This window comes from Thermobia domestica, chromosome 15, assembly GCF_964235325.1.
Source record: "Thermobia domestica chromosome 15, izTheDome1.hap1.1, whole genome shotgun sequence".
Taxonomy (NCBI): Eukaryota; Metazoa; Arthropoda; class Insecta; order Zygentoma; family Lepismatidae; genus Thermobia; species Thermobia domestica.
Window position 1 is genome coordinate 164,987,042 of NC_137468.1, and position 17,018 is coordinate 165,004,059.

Genomic DNA, 17,018 nt, shown 5'->3' on the forward strand with positions numbered 1-17,018 from the left:
TAAAGCCAATCTGAAAAGAAAAATAGTAGTGTTATTGTCTTATCCTCGTGTATGATGGGACAAATGAAAGACGGGTGGTTTACATTTTTGTTACATATTGAAACTTATATATGTGATGGCGACGTCCTAAAAGGAATAGTCTAAGGCTAATTTCAACCTCCAAAATAACGATAATTGCTGTCATGCTATCAAAAAATATTATAATAAAAAAATCAAATAGAACTGTTTATGCAACACTTATTTCCAACGAATAAACATATCACTTAAAAAGATATAAATAATTACTGTTCTGCTGCTATAAACTTAAAAAGACACTCACTGCTACAATTTATGAATTTCACTGCGCCTTTCCTAGAAGCGTCCATCACAGGAAAAGGAGTAAAGCACTAAAATAAATCTCTCAAGAATCAACGCATTTTCTCGAATGGGATCCAAATCCTCTTTGTTGCTTGAAACAGAAAAATCTCCCTACATCTTCTTTTCGGCGTGAAATCAACAGTTGCTTCTCTCAGGTAATGGTCGAATCTTCCTTTAGCGAGTCCAGAAAGTCGGATGCAGGATGCATCTCTCGAATCTCCAGAATTTGGATAATTTTGTAATAAGCAGCCCAATCTTATTCGGATAGTTTCGATAGAATTTCAATGAATTTTTGTAATAATCTCAATCTAGAACTTATCCCAGTAGTACCTGGCCAGATTTCAACATTACGAGAGACAAGCTTTGACCTGGCGCTAATCTCCAAAACTGAAAATTCGATAATTTCCTTCAACGTTTTATCAAATTGATCCTATCTCTTTCACACGTCATATGTCACTGTATCTTCAAATTAAATTATACTATTTTCGAAAAATCACTTTTAATTCAAAATTTCATGGAAGCTTCATTAACAAATTCCATTAACCGACGAAGTTTTCTCACGTCTGTTAGTGAAGATGATGAGTATTTACGAGATAGGATCGTTCTCCAAAGAGTGTGAGTAAAAGGTTGTATCCGAAACAGCGTTATAAATACATTAATTACCAAGATAAATTAGGGTTTCTAAACAACATCCAATGAAAGAACATAAACAAATTTAGATAGCCAATGACAATTTGGAGATGAGTCGCTCATTTGGCGTATATTTCCAAAAGTTGGAAGGGGTGAAACTAATTGGCAATACCTCTTACGATAATATGAGAATTTGTATGAGAAATTTATTACTAAGTTCATGTTACTAGATCTAGTTGCGTTGGAAGATAATTTAGAAGAATATTTTTATTTTATTTTATTTTTTATTTATTGAACAAATTCCCAGATACAGCATAACTTGCAATTTTACACAGGGAAATGTTAACAAAGAGGAAAAAAAAATGTCAACAAATAGTACAAATATAATATTATTTCACTAGAACTCGTTTAATTACTCTTTCTAACACTGCATAGCTCGAAAAAATATCCACATCAGTTGTTACGTGATTAAGTTGTTACATGATTATAACAGTTCGTTACTGTATATATATTTCAGAGTTATTTTTGCATACTCCCGGAGTCTGAATATTAAGATATCGCAAGAGTTCTCCTTAGGTAATACCTGAAGTGCGGGAAGATGAAAATGTACTACAAGAAAGAAATTAAGAATAGAATCAAGTCTAGAGAAATGCACAAAGTGTTTTGCAGTAAGTACTGCCATGGCCCATATGGGAGAGCAGTATTCGATCTTTGGCGCTATTAAAGTTTTATAAAAAGTTGCTAATGATGATGTAGAGCGTAGTTCAGTAAATTGATAAAGAAGCTCCAACAAGCGCTTTGAATTCTTAAAGTATTGAGGAATTGTGACCAGAGAATGTGAGTTTCGAATTTCAGATGACACCAAGATCATTATGACTAGCAGAATGTGTAATATGGGAATCGTTGATATGTATATGGAGGGAACAGGAAACGTTTTGGCAGTAATGGTAATACTGTCTTAATTTTTGCTGTTAAGTTTCAAGAAATGTTGGGTTTGCCTAACGAAGTTGGGTTTGACCGACCGGTATTGCCGAAATTGTAATACAGATTATTAATAATACGTTTCTGCTTTGGTCAGGTTTTGATTTGCCTAACTTAAGTTCAAAAATTTTGACACTTCTAGAAAGTCCTGAAAATTGATAATTTATTGTTTACGCAGCTAACGCGGATAACAGATAGTCGGTAATGTAAACCAAATATGAGCTGTTTACGAGCAATGTGGCTAGTGAATTTTACATATTAAGGAAGACAGTGACAGAAGTCACTTGTACGTGCTTAGGTATTTAATTTTAAATTCTCTCTTTTAGTATTAATTCCAGATTTTCCTTAATTATCTTTCCTGTTTCTTCAGCTTATGTTATTGTATTTGTTTCTATCTATTCAAGAGCAAGAGATACACGCTTTAACAAATCAAGCATGTTTTCTGCCTTTCTTCTTGTAGCCTTTTTTGTTATAGTACTGGTGTATTAAACGAATCACAACTCTTGAGAATTGGTTAATATCTCAAAAGCCAGTTAAAGCACTCAGTTAATGTATTTCACCCAACGTCGAAACGAAATATAAATGATTAACCATTTTCTATGGAAATTTAGACAGTGAAGATAACAGTTTGTTACGAAAAATGTTCCTTCGTATGTATTTTAATAGTATGTGCTCAGGAAATGAAAGTTTGGTTGAAAAAAGGAAACGTTTTAAACTAATTAATTCTTATCATTGAAGACTTCGTTAAGACTTGTGGGTGAGAGTTTATGCTTTTTTGTGTGTGTGTGTACTGATAATCATTATCCTTATTTATTGATTAAAATTATATCTGAATAATGTTTGTTCTAATTTTGGAACAACGTATAAATTAAATTAAAATAATACTTTATCAAAGCAAATAGTTATATGAATAGCCTATGTTTCAATTTCCGTAATATATCATTGCCATTATTAGACACATTATGAAGATACAGTTTAATGTTATAGCTTATTCGAAGGTTGTCCAGAAGGTACCAGACGTTTTGGCCTATCGTGGCAGTGTGTGGGGCTACCTAGGTAGAGTCGCCATCTTGGTGTCAGAACGTTGCCACACTCAGTACGCATCCATCTGTGGTAGCGTGAGGACTGTGATGCTCTTACTGTGCTTTCTGTGACGTGTTACAATGTGCGCTGCAATAGATAAATCCCGCCTCGTGTGAGGTGCGTTCTGTGATTAGTTATTTTATTTATTTATTTACTTTTTTCGGCAAAAAGAACCACAAGCTAATTGAAATCCATCACCAACTGTCTGATGTGTACGAACATGGAATAATGAGTGAAGGCCGCGTGAGGCAATGATGCATTGATTTTAAGAATGGCCGTTCCAATATTCACGATGAGGACCGCAGTGGTAGGCCGAGCCTTGTATTTGATTAACTGGTGAGGAAAATTAACGACAAAATTCATGCAAATCATCGTTTTGCGATCACGGAACTTGCTGAACATTTCCCCCAAATTTCACGGAGTTTGGTGCATGAAATTCTTGTGGAAAAGCTTGGTTGAAATCGCAAGCGGCAGATTTCTATCGCTACGGTATTGAAAAATTTGTACCATGGTATGATAAGTGTCCTCGTTGACATGACGATTATGTGGAAAAATAGGTTAAGAGTGTACCTTCCAAATATATATAATACGATTTGGTTTGTTCATTCTGTTACTTTTCTATTTCAAAACGTCTGTTCCTTTCTGGACAAAAGTGTCCTCGTAAATCTTTGGAAATGAGATTAAAAGTTTCAACCTATTAAAAATTCCGAACTGTAGAAATAAGAGGTAAAAACTTATTGGTTGTTAGAAGTGACTTCCTCGTATTTTATAAGCTGTAGCCTTAGATGGTACTTTCATAATATGTGTGATATATTGCTGAAATTTGACACAGGTTATTAATGACATCAATATTTGCTTTGATCATTTTTTTTAAAGTTAAAATTATATCGATCGATTTTGCCTTGCTTAATACACATTAAAAATGATTTACACCAATCTAATTTGTAATTTTTTGCTTTTTTTTTTTTTTTTTTTTTTTTTTTCAGTGTACTGTAGAAGACAAAAGTGAACAGAATCCCAGTTGGTGTGAAACGTCAAAAGAAGGTGAGATTATGAAAAATAAATGTAAAGTTATTTTCAGAAAGTGAGACACTTGTACAATTCTCACCAAAACTGCATCCTCATTCCATTTGTATTCTATTTTATTAACAAATCCAGAACGAATGAACTCTGAGTACTATGTAAGGTAAAGCTGAGCCTCCCGTTCGGAACAGTTATGAAAACCCACGGGCAGTGCGAAGATAGAGCATACAGGAAGTGATATAGTCAGCACCATGCCCTTCTGGGCATCTTTACCCCTCAAGTTTCCTCAGGTACCCATTTTACGGTGGCTTGAAAGGAGAATGAACCCTTTAGCTGGATTGAAAGTTGAGTGAAACAAGAAATAAAATAGGTTTGATCCCAGGTAGACTGGTTGGTAGATAGACGCCTTGAGTAGCCGCCACGGGTGATTTGAGTATTATGTTCTAAGAACATAATGCGTTGTCAGTTGAAGTAACTCCATGACTATATGGTTAGCGTATGCTGTTTGGTGCGAGAGATGCCGGTTCGATTCCTGGTGGCAGTTCATGTGGTTCGGATCCCAAGTTAAGCTCTAGGTCTTCATCCCATATAGCTTTGCTGCTGAAAAGGACGCTAAACTCAAATGACACAAGCGGTGCAAGTTAATGGTAAATCTCTTACAAATTCGTTTTGCAAGGTTAATTGGGTGTTAAGATAGATAGTACGATAAAATTTTGGGTACAGTAGCTAGTACAGTCATTCTCGGTTCTGCTGTCGTAAAAGGCAAAATAAGTTACACACACAAAAAAAAGGGGGGGCTTCTGCAAATTAAAGTGAAAATGGAATCATCATCATCATCATAGGTATTCTGTCTTTATTGGTAGGTCACTTGCCGCAGCTGAGAAGCTTCCATGCTCCACGGTCCTTCGCTAGCCTCTTCGTCTTCGCGTATGATCTTTCTGTTTTTATATCATCCATTAATTGTAGTCTCCTTCGCTCCCTCCCTCTCTTTCCCGCCACCATACCCCCTAGGACGTCCCTCATGATACAATCTCTTCTTAGGCAATGTCCCAACCAGTTTCTCTTCCTCTTCCTAATAATATCTTAAAGTGTTCTTTTCTCACCTACTATTTCTAACACCCACCATGGAATAATAAATAATGAAATTCCTACATATTACTGAAAGGAGGAGACAACCAATTTTAACTTATTTTTACACACCAGATCCTCTGTAGGTGCGAATTCAATAACACAGAAAAAGTGAAAAAGTGAATGAAAAGATCTGGTGTTTAAAAATAAGTTAAAATGGGTTCTTTCCTCCGTTCATTAATATATATGAAATTACGACCATCGTTAAAAAGTGTTTTCAATATATGGACAGTGCGTTGTCCAAGCACAGCAGCAATCCAAGCACGTAAACATTTACAGATACTTGTCAGTTTAATGAAAATACTTGGAGTCGGAAACATATCAGATGCCTGGATTAGCAACGTCCATACAGCGACCGCAACGGCTGGCTGTTGCTTGTGCTGTGTTAGAGCAAAGTCCATACTATATGTGACAATGTGGAGTGAACTGAGGAGATGGTGATAATGTACAATGGGCTACCTATCTGGTTTCCAAAAAGGGCAAATTATTGGTCTTCATTTACATGGTGCGGGCGTGATGAAAGTGGCAAATGTGTTGGGTGTGTCGCAAGGGATGGTGACCAAGATGATGGCTGCATAGAAAACTCACGATAAAATTACATCGGCGAAGAGGAACAGTGCTCGGAAGAAAACTGTCACTAACATGTCGTGCCGAACATTGAAACAGTAAAGTGATGCACTGCACGCGGAATGGTATAATATTACTCTTGCTACCATTCACGATCTTTTAGACTCCATTTCATGTTGCATCACAGCCGTTTTGAGAGCAAAAATTTGTCCAACTCCATATTAACTAAGTAACCCTATGGTCTATAGAACCCGGAGGTTCAGTGCTACATTTAACAAAGCTCTCCATTAATTCTGTCCGACATTCCAACTGGATCCAGTTTCTACTTTGTATTCGTATTTCTGCAAGATCCATCTTAATATTGTCCTCCCATCTGCCTCTAGGTCTTCCTAGTGGTCGTTTTCCAATTGAATTGCCAGTTAAAACTTTGAAAGCGTTCCTACTTTCTTCCATTTTGGCTACATGACGTGTCCACCTGAGCGAGCCTCCTAGACTTGATGACCATAATAATAGTCCAACACCTTATTAATATGGTAAATTGCCCTTTTCTTCAGATGTTTCTATTTCTTGATAGGATCTGCATATGTTCTAAAAAATTGCCGGCACGTTGAAGAAGTATGAAATCATCGAAGTTTGACGTAAATTAATGATTAGTATTTAATCGGATATTTAAGATTACAGTAACATCTTTACAAATTACCTGTTAGAGGTAGGTAAGTGTTTAACAAACTTGCACAAAATAGCCTTCACAAACATCTAAGTAAGTTTTTCACAGAAATCTAAGTCCTTGAAAACAAGATCATAGGACTTCAAAGAATTCACATTATCATATTATCAAGTATTTTGACCTAATTGTTTACCGTGCATACAAAATAGTTCATGATAAAAGTCTAAAGAATTAGTGGCTTATATTACTGAGGAAGATGTTAGAGCACATCGAAACACTACAGTTAATATTACATTAAATATTAGACGCAGTAAATAAAACAAAATGTTTATACATTATTATAAACACGCGTCAGCTCATATCTTTAAATAATTATTGGAATAAAATAGTGAAAGGAAACAAGAGATCTCGGAGGAAACCTATGGTCATTATTACAGCCCGGATTTATATGCAAAATGCATGTTTATAATAATATGCAAAAACGTATGGAGAATATTTTTTTTCTTTCCAACGGATTTGTAAGATTCGTTTGAGACGCATATAAGTGCATATTTTGAGTGAATTTCGATGTGCATGCATATTTCGTAAACTTCGCAAAATACTGCATATTTCCAAATCTTATTTTCGCATACTAGCATATTTCAGAGTATATCACAAGGAGGTAGGTTATTTAAAGTGAATTGAATCACTTTGTAAACGCAGATGTAGAATAAATGTATAGAATAATAGAAAAATGTGTTGTATCATAAATTAGTCCACCTGACTTGTCTGGTACACGGTCTTCATCGTGTAGCAGAAATAATCAGATGCCATTAACCGGAAGTAGACGCGCTTGTACCAAATGTAAAGAAAGTATTTGTGAAAGCTCCATCGTGCGTACGTATCCTTCTTGAAGTTTCGAAAAATGTTCCGGTACCTTCGAAAGTAATGGGACTTGTGGATAGAAACTGTGTCGTATTATGCAGATAACTTAAATCAAGTAAAGCAAGTTGCAGATTCACTAAATCCCAATGATGCAGCCGCTATTTATGTCACAAAAACACGTTTCTCTACAAATGGCATTGAAAACAAAATTAAGTACCCACGCAACCACTTCTCAAGAATACCTGAAATTATCACAGAATCCCGTAAGAATGCTTTGCAGCATTCACTCTCCTTGTTGAGCAAATTATCACAGGCTTTGTCCAATGAAACTCACAGTATTGCGAAATTAGCGTCAGATAAACTTCGACAAGTATTAGGCAAAATTCCTGGGTACAAAACAATCCTTGACACTGCAAATGTACTTAATGGTGAAAACATGGGATTGGAAGAGAACCTAACACAGGAAGACATTTAGGGCCTTATGCAGAGTCGTTCTGACGCGTGATTAGTGCAATACTAAAACGTTCGACAAACATATGTTGCCTGCAGTAGTCAGGCCTTTAGTATGACTCTAATCATAAGTCAAAACGACTCTGCATAAGGCCTCATGTGTTTTTCACATTCACTAGTGGCTTTTGTTGATGTAGAAAGGAACTTTTCGATGTACAAAACGTTTCTCACGTATAAACGCAGAGAGTTTACAGAAGAAAACCTAAGGAAGACGTTCATAGTTCATTGCAATATAGGTCATTAAGATAAGATATATTTGCAAGAAATTGATATTTTATTTTCTTAATGTACATTTCAGTGCATATGTTAAAATTTTAATGTATATTTTTTATATTTTTCATGCATATTTTAGGGTTGGTTTGTGCATGGATACCCGGGCTCTAGTCATTATGTTGTTCATCACAAACTCACATTAGAGATTTTTCCAACTATAAGTGAACAATGTCTCCACTGAGCCACCGTACCTCCCAATTGTACACACCGGTCTGCGAAGATTTTCCGATGATATACGTTAGATTTAGTGTCCTTATGTAAAAAATAGTCTAGTTGTTTCGTATCATGCACAGATTTGTCACAAGTCCTTCTAAGGTTTATGCTAAGGTTTGGATTGGGTGTATGGAATGCAGGTATGAACATATCTGAGATAAAATATTGTATGTCCTCTGTTTTGGAGGGGATTAGGTAATTATCAAGAAACACATGAAAACAAATATAACACTTGTAGTTCGCGCATGCGCAGTGCCAGACAAGGTCAATATGCCAAGTTCTTTTATCTGAGAGGGAATTCTGGGAACGTGTATCATGCCTTTGTCTACAACTTACAACGTGCACTTGAAGCTCGATCTGTGAGTGAGTTTGTGTTAAAAATGGCAAGTGGCAGTGATGTTCGGAGGCGAAAATGTGTGAACAATCCAAACACTGTTATATATGTGACCATTATACAAATAAAGGCCAAAAGCGAAATATTACGCCCTTTATAAAAAGCTTGTACTTGGCATATTTTAACATGAAGTTAGGTGATCAGGACAAGAATTTCGCATGTCATATTGTGTGTAAAACGTGTGTAGAAAACCTGCGGCGATGGTACAAAGGATTGTTACCATCAATGCCATTCGGAATCCCAATGGTTTGGCAGGAACAAAGAAATCATGTTGACGACTGTTATTTTTGTGTATGTAAAGTGTCCGGTTTCAATACGAAAAAAAAAAAAAAAAAAAAGCACATTGGTATCCGAGCTTTCCATCAGCCATAATCCCCGTACTACATGGACCCGATATTCCTGTCCCAAAACCACCAATACAGTTACCAGAGAGTGTGTCTTTGTCATCTTCAAGTGCGGAGGATGGCGATAATGATACCTTTATAGCGGATGTTGAAGATAAAACTTTACGTGTTTATAATCAATGTAACTTAAATGATTTGGTGCGTGACCCAGGCCTCACTAAAGAAAAGAGTGAACTTTTAGGATCAAGATTAAAAGAGAGAAATCTTTTACTTCCTGGGACAAATTCATATTGTTACAAAAATCAGGAGGAAGAATTCAGACAGTTTTTTGTTCATATCCCTGGCTTGATTCGTCGTCTTTTAATAGTTTATCAAGCAAGGGATTGGTGTCTATTTATTGATTCGAGTAAAAGAAGTCTCACAGGTGGTCTTCTGCACAATGGGAATAAACTTGCTTCAGTGCCAGTCGCGCATTCAACATCTTTGTGAAAACTATCACAATTTATCAATGGTTTTGCAGAAACTGAAATACAATGAACACAGATGATTACTGTGCTGTGATTTAAAAGTGTGCGTTATCATATTGGGACAACAAGCAGATTATACAAAGTTCTCTTGTTTTCTGTGTGAGTGCGACTCTCGGGAGAAGGATAGACACTGGCTAGTTTCTGAATGGCCCAAGAGGAAACAGTTCGTGCCAGGAGCAAAAAACATTGTAAATCGTCCATTAATTGATCCTCAAAATGTATTATTGCTCCCTTTACATACAAAATTGGGAATTATGAAGCAGTACGTTAAGAGTTTGGACAGAAGTAGTCCCATATTTCCAGGGCTGTCGAATGCCAAAATTAAGGAAGGAGTTTTTGACGGCCCCCAAATTCGGAAGCTTATGAAGGATCCTACATTCACTATGACGATGAACGAAACACAGCTTAAGGCATGGGAATCATTCAAGAATATTTCCAGCAAATTCCTGGGTAATGTTGAAGATAACAACCACCAGCAAATTGTCGAAACCATGCTGTACAACTTCAAGAAATTATGTTGCCACGTGAGCTCAAAATTACATTTCCTGCACAGTCATCTGGACTATTTTCCTTCAAATTTAGGAGCATTCAGCGAGGAACATGGCGAGCGGTTCCATCAAGACATATAAAAGAAATGAATCTAAGATATCAGGGGCGATGAGACGTTTCCATGATGTTAGATTACTGTTGGTGTCTAGTGCGAGATAACCCTACTCAGGAACACGAACACAATCAGCGTTCATTCACATCAAAGCACAGAAAAAAAAATATATTCTTGTAGTGAGATTCATACATTCTAGCAATGAGCATGTCACATGTTCTATTCACATTGCAGATATTGTCGGTTATGGTGAACTGTGTGTTGAAATTAAAACAGTACGAAAAAAACTGATTTCATATATTAGCAAACCGTATGTGATAGGTAAAAATATAGTGATCTTGTGGTGAGATTTATTCTTTTACAAATAAATCTGTTACATAAAGTAGTGTTTTGTATATTCGTTGCAATTTGATCATGTCCCATTCAAATTACACCTATTCTTTATTATGGTGTTTTCTGTCGAAATTACAATATAAAAAAAATTCGATTGCAAATAGGAAAAAACTGTACGTAATAGGCAAAAACGGTTTCGATATTTGAAATCAGCACACCTAAATTAGATTAAATCATCTCTTCAAGCTTTTGCCGAATTTTGTAACAAAGGTGTGATTACTATAATAACTAATGGAAGCTATAGGGTACGTATTATACAATCACCTTTGTATCGCTATGTTTTTGTTGTTTGTGAACTAATTAATATCAATATTTCAGTCTTCACCGGGATCTTCGTTGACAAATTCCCGTCTGTTTCGTTAGAAGCCTATTAAACCCATGTTCTTTGTATTTCCTATAAAGAAAATTAATACCCTACAATACTCCGGAAAAAGTACTCAAGTCACATCACTGTTAATCAGTTCTTAATTTGAATTATATAGATACACTAACAAGTTGAAGCGAACAGCAGTTCATAAATAAGAATTTTGTGTTTTCACTTGCGAATCCTTGATCCAGATATTGTAGTATAACGTATGTACACTCATGTCCAAAATTATTGTCGCATGTCTATAAATATGTTGTTGTAGGAATATAATTTGATAACGAATTTGCCCGGTATTTCTTACAATGTTAGTACGTTTATAATCGGCAAAGACATGTATGTGGTAAATTTCATGTCGAAAGAGCAGTAAATAAGAATAATAGAACGAAAATAAAACTTTCTTGTCCATTTAGCAACATTTTATTTTACTCATTCTAATTTTCGTATTTATAATTCTTTTCCTATGGAATTTACCACAAATATACATTTCCCGATTATACAAATAGTATCAGTATTAAAAGTACCTTGCAAAATCAGTATCAAATTATATTCTTACACGAAGACAGCTATAGTTATGCGACAATCATTTTGGACATGAGTGTACAAACCACGGGCGACTCTAATGTAGTCACAAGGTGACTTGCCTTCTAATTAATACGAAGAAAAATAAGTAAGAAAAAATGAACACTCATTTCTGTATACGAATTAGAAAAGATCGAAGAAACAATTAGTTATTTTAATACTTAGTTTGCAACCCTGATTGATGTCTATGAGAGATTTGGCAAAATAGTGTAAATCACGATACTTGATGTTACTTTCTGTTCACGTGTTCTGACTTGGCTCTTTCGAGCAGTCACCTGCGCCATAGAGTAGCTTGTTAAACACTTGTCATTACGTACAATATAATTACTCATTTTTCAAGATGGAAAGAAGGAATCCGTTTCGGTTAATAGACGGGACCACAGAAGAAGAGGAAGTAGGTTGGAGCATAAACTTTGTGGTTATGCTGACGCACTCAATCCGAGCAAAGTGGGATGTATTTATTGACCTTCACACACACACACAAAAGGATGACTTATATGTTATCAAGGACGAGTAGAATCCACATTAAAATTTCGAATTATTATTATTATTTGTTTTGGGGCGGTCATATTCCAATTATATATATGGTGTTAATGAACTATACCGACAAACTTTAAGGGGTGATTCCTCACATCAAAATGAGAGAAAAAGTTCATATAGACTATGGCGAAAAATATCCAAAATCTCGAAAAAGCCCAATTTCAAGAGGCCCTATTTCGAATTCGAGAGACTGTGGATGGTGGTTTTTATCAGCAAAAAGTAAGTCACCCATACGCAATCCAAAAGTGCATATTTCATTAATGTTCAATGGGTGTACAGATTATTCCCTGCAGGGTGAAATTCCCAGACATGCCATCAACCGAATTTTAAGATATGCACTAACTTTATGATTGGTCCAAAGCAGGCAAACGAAAAGTTTTGATAGAAGTGAACACGGAATCCTGGTCCAAAGCAGGCAAACGATAAGTTTTGATAGAAGTGAACAAGGAATCCTCTGGCGTGATGTCGGAAGTGTTAAGAATCGTCAGCAGCATGGTCTCTCGTATTCGGGAAAATGCATGGTGCGATGGTTTCTTTCACTCGTATAAGTAAAGAAAACGTGAAATATATCGTGACGAAATACATATCACACGTTATTCCGAACACAAAGAAACATGGAGCTGCCTGTTCCTTACACTTCCGCCTTCCCTCTGAAGCATTGGATGTCCATTGTTGTCTAGGCTTACATCCTGCCTACTTTGGATCCTCCTTAAAATCAGGGTATATCTGAAAACTCTATTGAAAACATGTCTGTGAATTACACCCTGTAGGGAATACCCTCTACACCTATTGACAATTGATAAAATATGCACTTTTGGATTGTGTATGCATGTCTTTCTTTGCCCTGATGAGAACCACAATCCACAGTTTCTGAAATTTGAAATAGGGCCTATTGAAATTTAGCTTTTTCGCGATTTTGGACAGCCCTAGCTCTGAAACTGTGCACTTTTCGCCATAGGTCCATATGGACTTTTGCTCTTATTTTGATGTGAGGAATCACCTTTTACAGTTTGTCGGTATAGTTCATAAACACCCTATATATATATATATATATATATATATATATATATATATATATATATATAACCCTACCTTAGTGTACTTTACAATTTATGAATTTAATAACATGTATGTACCTAACTTTTTTTTTTTTACAAGCATTTGGGGAACGACTGAAAGTTGTTGAACTACATTTAAAATTGATTTATCATTGAAATGTTACCGAGAAAGCAAACGTGCGGAACTACAGACAAATGTGTAAGTTTTTTACTTGTAAATCAAAATTATAAAATAGTAGTAAATAGAGTCAAATGTCAAGTCATGTAAGAAGGGTTTAAGGCGGGCAACACTCACCGGATGTCAGTAAATTCGGTCCTCGGTAGACTTAACGGAATTTCATGCATATTTTGAAGCTTCCTTGTGCATATATGGTTTGCAAACGCATCTTCGGCATTGGATACCAGAGTTCGATTCTCGATAGGAAATGTAAAATTCAGAGTTTATGTTAAACAGTTGGTCTACGTCATGATGCTGAAAATGAATGGTCCAGTGAATTACTTATTTGCTTTAGAAACGATCGAAATTGAATGCATACTTGTTTCAATGCATCATGAAAATATTAGCATGTTTAGAAGTAAATAAATAAATATATGACAAACGAAGCTAGTTAACTTTTCACTATTACTCAGTTTTTGTATCAATTTCAAATTGCACTTTAAAGTATGCATGCTAATGTGTGTGTGTGTAACAAATATTTTTACTGGATCGATTGAAAATGTGGCATGGTGGCTGTGATAGAGCGCTCATTTCTGGTACAAGAGATCCCTGGTTTGACTCACTCCCACGCTAGTTTGTGTTGGACAGTATAGTCTCTGTAGTGGGTTTTTGCTATGTTCTTCCGTTTCGTCCCACATTTTCATTCCACAAATTATTTCATAATTTTATTAATTCATGTGTTTCCTTTGACCTCAAAGGCAGGAACATGGAAAAAGACTCCAGGGGAGTAGCATGGAACGTACAAGTAGAAATTTTCATTTCATTTATGGAATCGATTGAGAAAATTCAATTCAAGAAATAGGTTTAGTAGGATTCGTAACATCAATTGTTTTTCACGTCTTGAATAAATTGAATGCGTTGTGCTGAATGAAGGGTGGAAAGTTAAGTTAAATAATTCTGTATAATTTAATATATGATTATACCATAGTATATTTTTCCTGCAATGTGTGTATCTAATGTCAAAATTTAAAGAATGCCTTCGAATTGAAACATCACTGAAGGCTCCAAAGACCTTTCTGAAGGATTTTGCAACGCACGGGTGTGTGTATATAATCAGTTTCACCTCTATTACCGATGTAATTTTCCTGTTGTAGAACTCTAGAGCCACCACTGGAACAAACTCTGTTTCACACTTGTGGTGGACAAACACCGTGCTCGTGGGTTTTCTCGGGGTTCTCCCGTATCCTCCCACTTTCTTCATTCCAACATTTCATTCATTTCTCATAATCACCGTCTCCTTTAGCCTAACCGGCATAACCGTGGGACGTAAAACTCAAAGATTTCATGTTTTCTGTTTCACACTTTTTTTTGACTCTCCATAAAACTTTTTATTCAGAATGTATGTAGTTTATCTGCGAGTTTTTCTCTTCTAGAATAAATTAAACCAATTTTTCCTAATTACTCTTTATTCAAGAAAACTCTTTAAGCTCACTGTGTGTATAACAATCCTAGTTGAAATAATTCTTTATGAATTTGACAATTATTAGAACTCAACTGACATGACATGTAACATGACAATGACATGTGAAGAATATGTTATGTGTAAAAATAAATAAATAAAAATTCTGTAACTTAATTTGTATTATTCTTTTGATTGGCGATTATGTTATCCCATCGATAATCTAAGTTCCCTTTGTCTAAATTAAGTTTAGAAACTTCAGTTATAATAATAATAATAATAAAATATTATTTTAACGTGCTGAGAACAACTGAAGTGCAGCAAAAATACAGCACTTTGTCATATTCTGCAACATTATCTTAACACTATAATATAGTAAAAGAGATAAATAATGATTAATTTCTTTAACATGAATTGATAATATAAAAAAAAGCTCTGACAGTGTACTTTATGTCAATTACTAAAACACTTAGACACCAAAAATTAAAAATAAAAACGACTACCAAGTTATATTAAAAATTATAAAAAAACAGTCTATTATAGTTTGTTGTGTTCCATATCATGTGGTTGCAATAAAATTTTTACCCTTGTACCGTATATTGGAACTTTAAAATCCATATTTTTTAAAACATAGTAGGAGTTACATAATACTAATACTAATATTAATATTAATAATATTGGTAATCGTTCTTTTTCATGTTATTGGAACAGGAAGTAAAACAACCATTCGTTGTATTTTATACTCTGTTTTCTGTAGATATCTTGACAAGTTACCAAAATTTATTTAAGTATCCATAAGCTGTTTACTGTAGTTTTTAAATTCTGATTCTTAGAAAAATGCTTTATAAGTTAATCTTCCTGTTTGTGATTTGCATTTGGCACTTAAGTTATACATTTTGTAATATAAAGTGGAAATTATAGAATTATATATATATATATATATATATATATATATATATATATATATTTTTGTTAATCGTTCTTATTGTTTCTTATAAGACCTCTTTGTTAGATTAGGTATTCTGTATTACGAAAAATAACGTGCTCTTATTATTTGCCAGATGTTCCAGAGCCCAGTAAAAATTATATTCAAGTTCTGAGAAATTCCTTTGGCCACGATTCGTTCCGTCCAATGCAGTGGAAAATCATTCATTCCATTATCGAGGTAAGTAAGATTTGTGTATTGCTTTTTCTAATATTGAGAAAGTAATTTTGATCACAAAACATTCTTTTTACTTACGTAAAGTTTTCATTCCTAAAAATGTCTTACACTTGGGCTTAAGTTTTAGGCATCTCCTTTTGCGAGCCTTGTTCGTGGAGGATAAAATGAGGGGAAAAAGTGAGAATATGAAGGAAATAAAAACAAAAATACTCATCAGAATAGAGGAATGCAAAGAACACCTTATCGATGGCTTCCGGTCACATGTCAAATAATGTGTATTGATGTAGTTCCACCATCTCATTTTTGGTTGGTAGCTATTGACAAGGTGTTTTTACACAGTGCTCTACTCTGATGAGTTTTTTTTTTTAATTTTATAAAAAATTTATTTCCTTCATATTATTTTTTCGCTTTTTTTTTTTTTTTTTTTTAAACCATCTGTGAACAAGGCTCCAGGGGAGGCCCGAAAGCTTGTTACGACACTGAAAAGGAGTTCCGAAAATGGAGTGATTCATTTGCATGTATGTAATTTATATTGATTTGCTTCTTAGGATAGGTTGTCAAAGATTAGAATCTTGACTCCAGAAGTAAGATTTGTGGTTCTCAAAATATTAGGATTAGTGAAACCATCCGGAATTGCATTCGGTAGTCCCAGTTTTGCTAGCTCATACCAAGAGTATTGAATTTTAAAAATTATTTTATTAATTTATTTTAATACGTTTACAATATAGAGTTGTTGCACGTCAGACTATCCAAAATGGAAAGATGAACGATAGAAAGAAATACTTCGTTTGCAGATTGGTTCGGAGTTTATTTCACAGAAAATTAAGGTCTTACAAAATCGCTTGTTCATAAAAGAATGTATAAGTAAATATTTACGTATATAATATAAAAACAATCAGTTATCTTTTACTGCTTTGCAATTTAAATTAATTTCTGACTCAGTGAACTAACTTAGGCAAAATTCGATTTTCTCTACCTTGTAGTCTTTTGAAATTAACAACCTATTTTAATAATGTTTATAACTCTGCACAGTGATTTCACTTGTGCAGTTGTGTATCTTTTTGCCCTTCTGAAATGATTCTTTGAGGGTATTCAAAACCAAATATTTTACAAGAGGCAAAAAGTTCAGCGATGTTAAACT

At 34.7% G+C, this 17,018-nt stretch overlaps 1 protein-coding gene across 4 annotated transcripts in view; it reads left to right on the forward strand.

Annotated features, from left to right (window-relative positions):
• The window catches only part of LOC145671337 (bifunctional 3'-5' exonuclease/ATP-dependent helicase WRN-like), a 141,657-nt gene that overhangs the window by 16,821 nt on the left and 107,818 nt on the right, over positions 1-17,018 (forward strand). For all 4 annotated transcript variants that reach the window (XM_081740352.1, XM_081740354.1, XM_081740353.1 and 1 more), the window contains exons 3-4: positions 4,038-4,095; positions 15,777-15,880. In XM_081740352.1, coding sequence (XP_081596478.1) covers positions 4,038-4,095; positions 15,777-15,880 — 162 coding nt within the window. The remainder of the gene's footprint in view (positions 1-4,037; positions 4,096-15,776; positions 15,881-17,018) is intronic.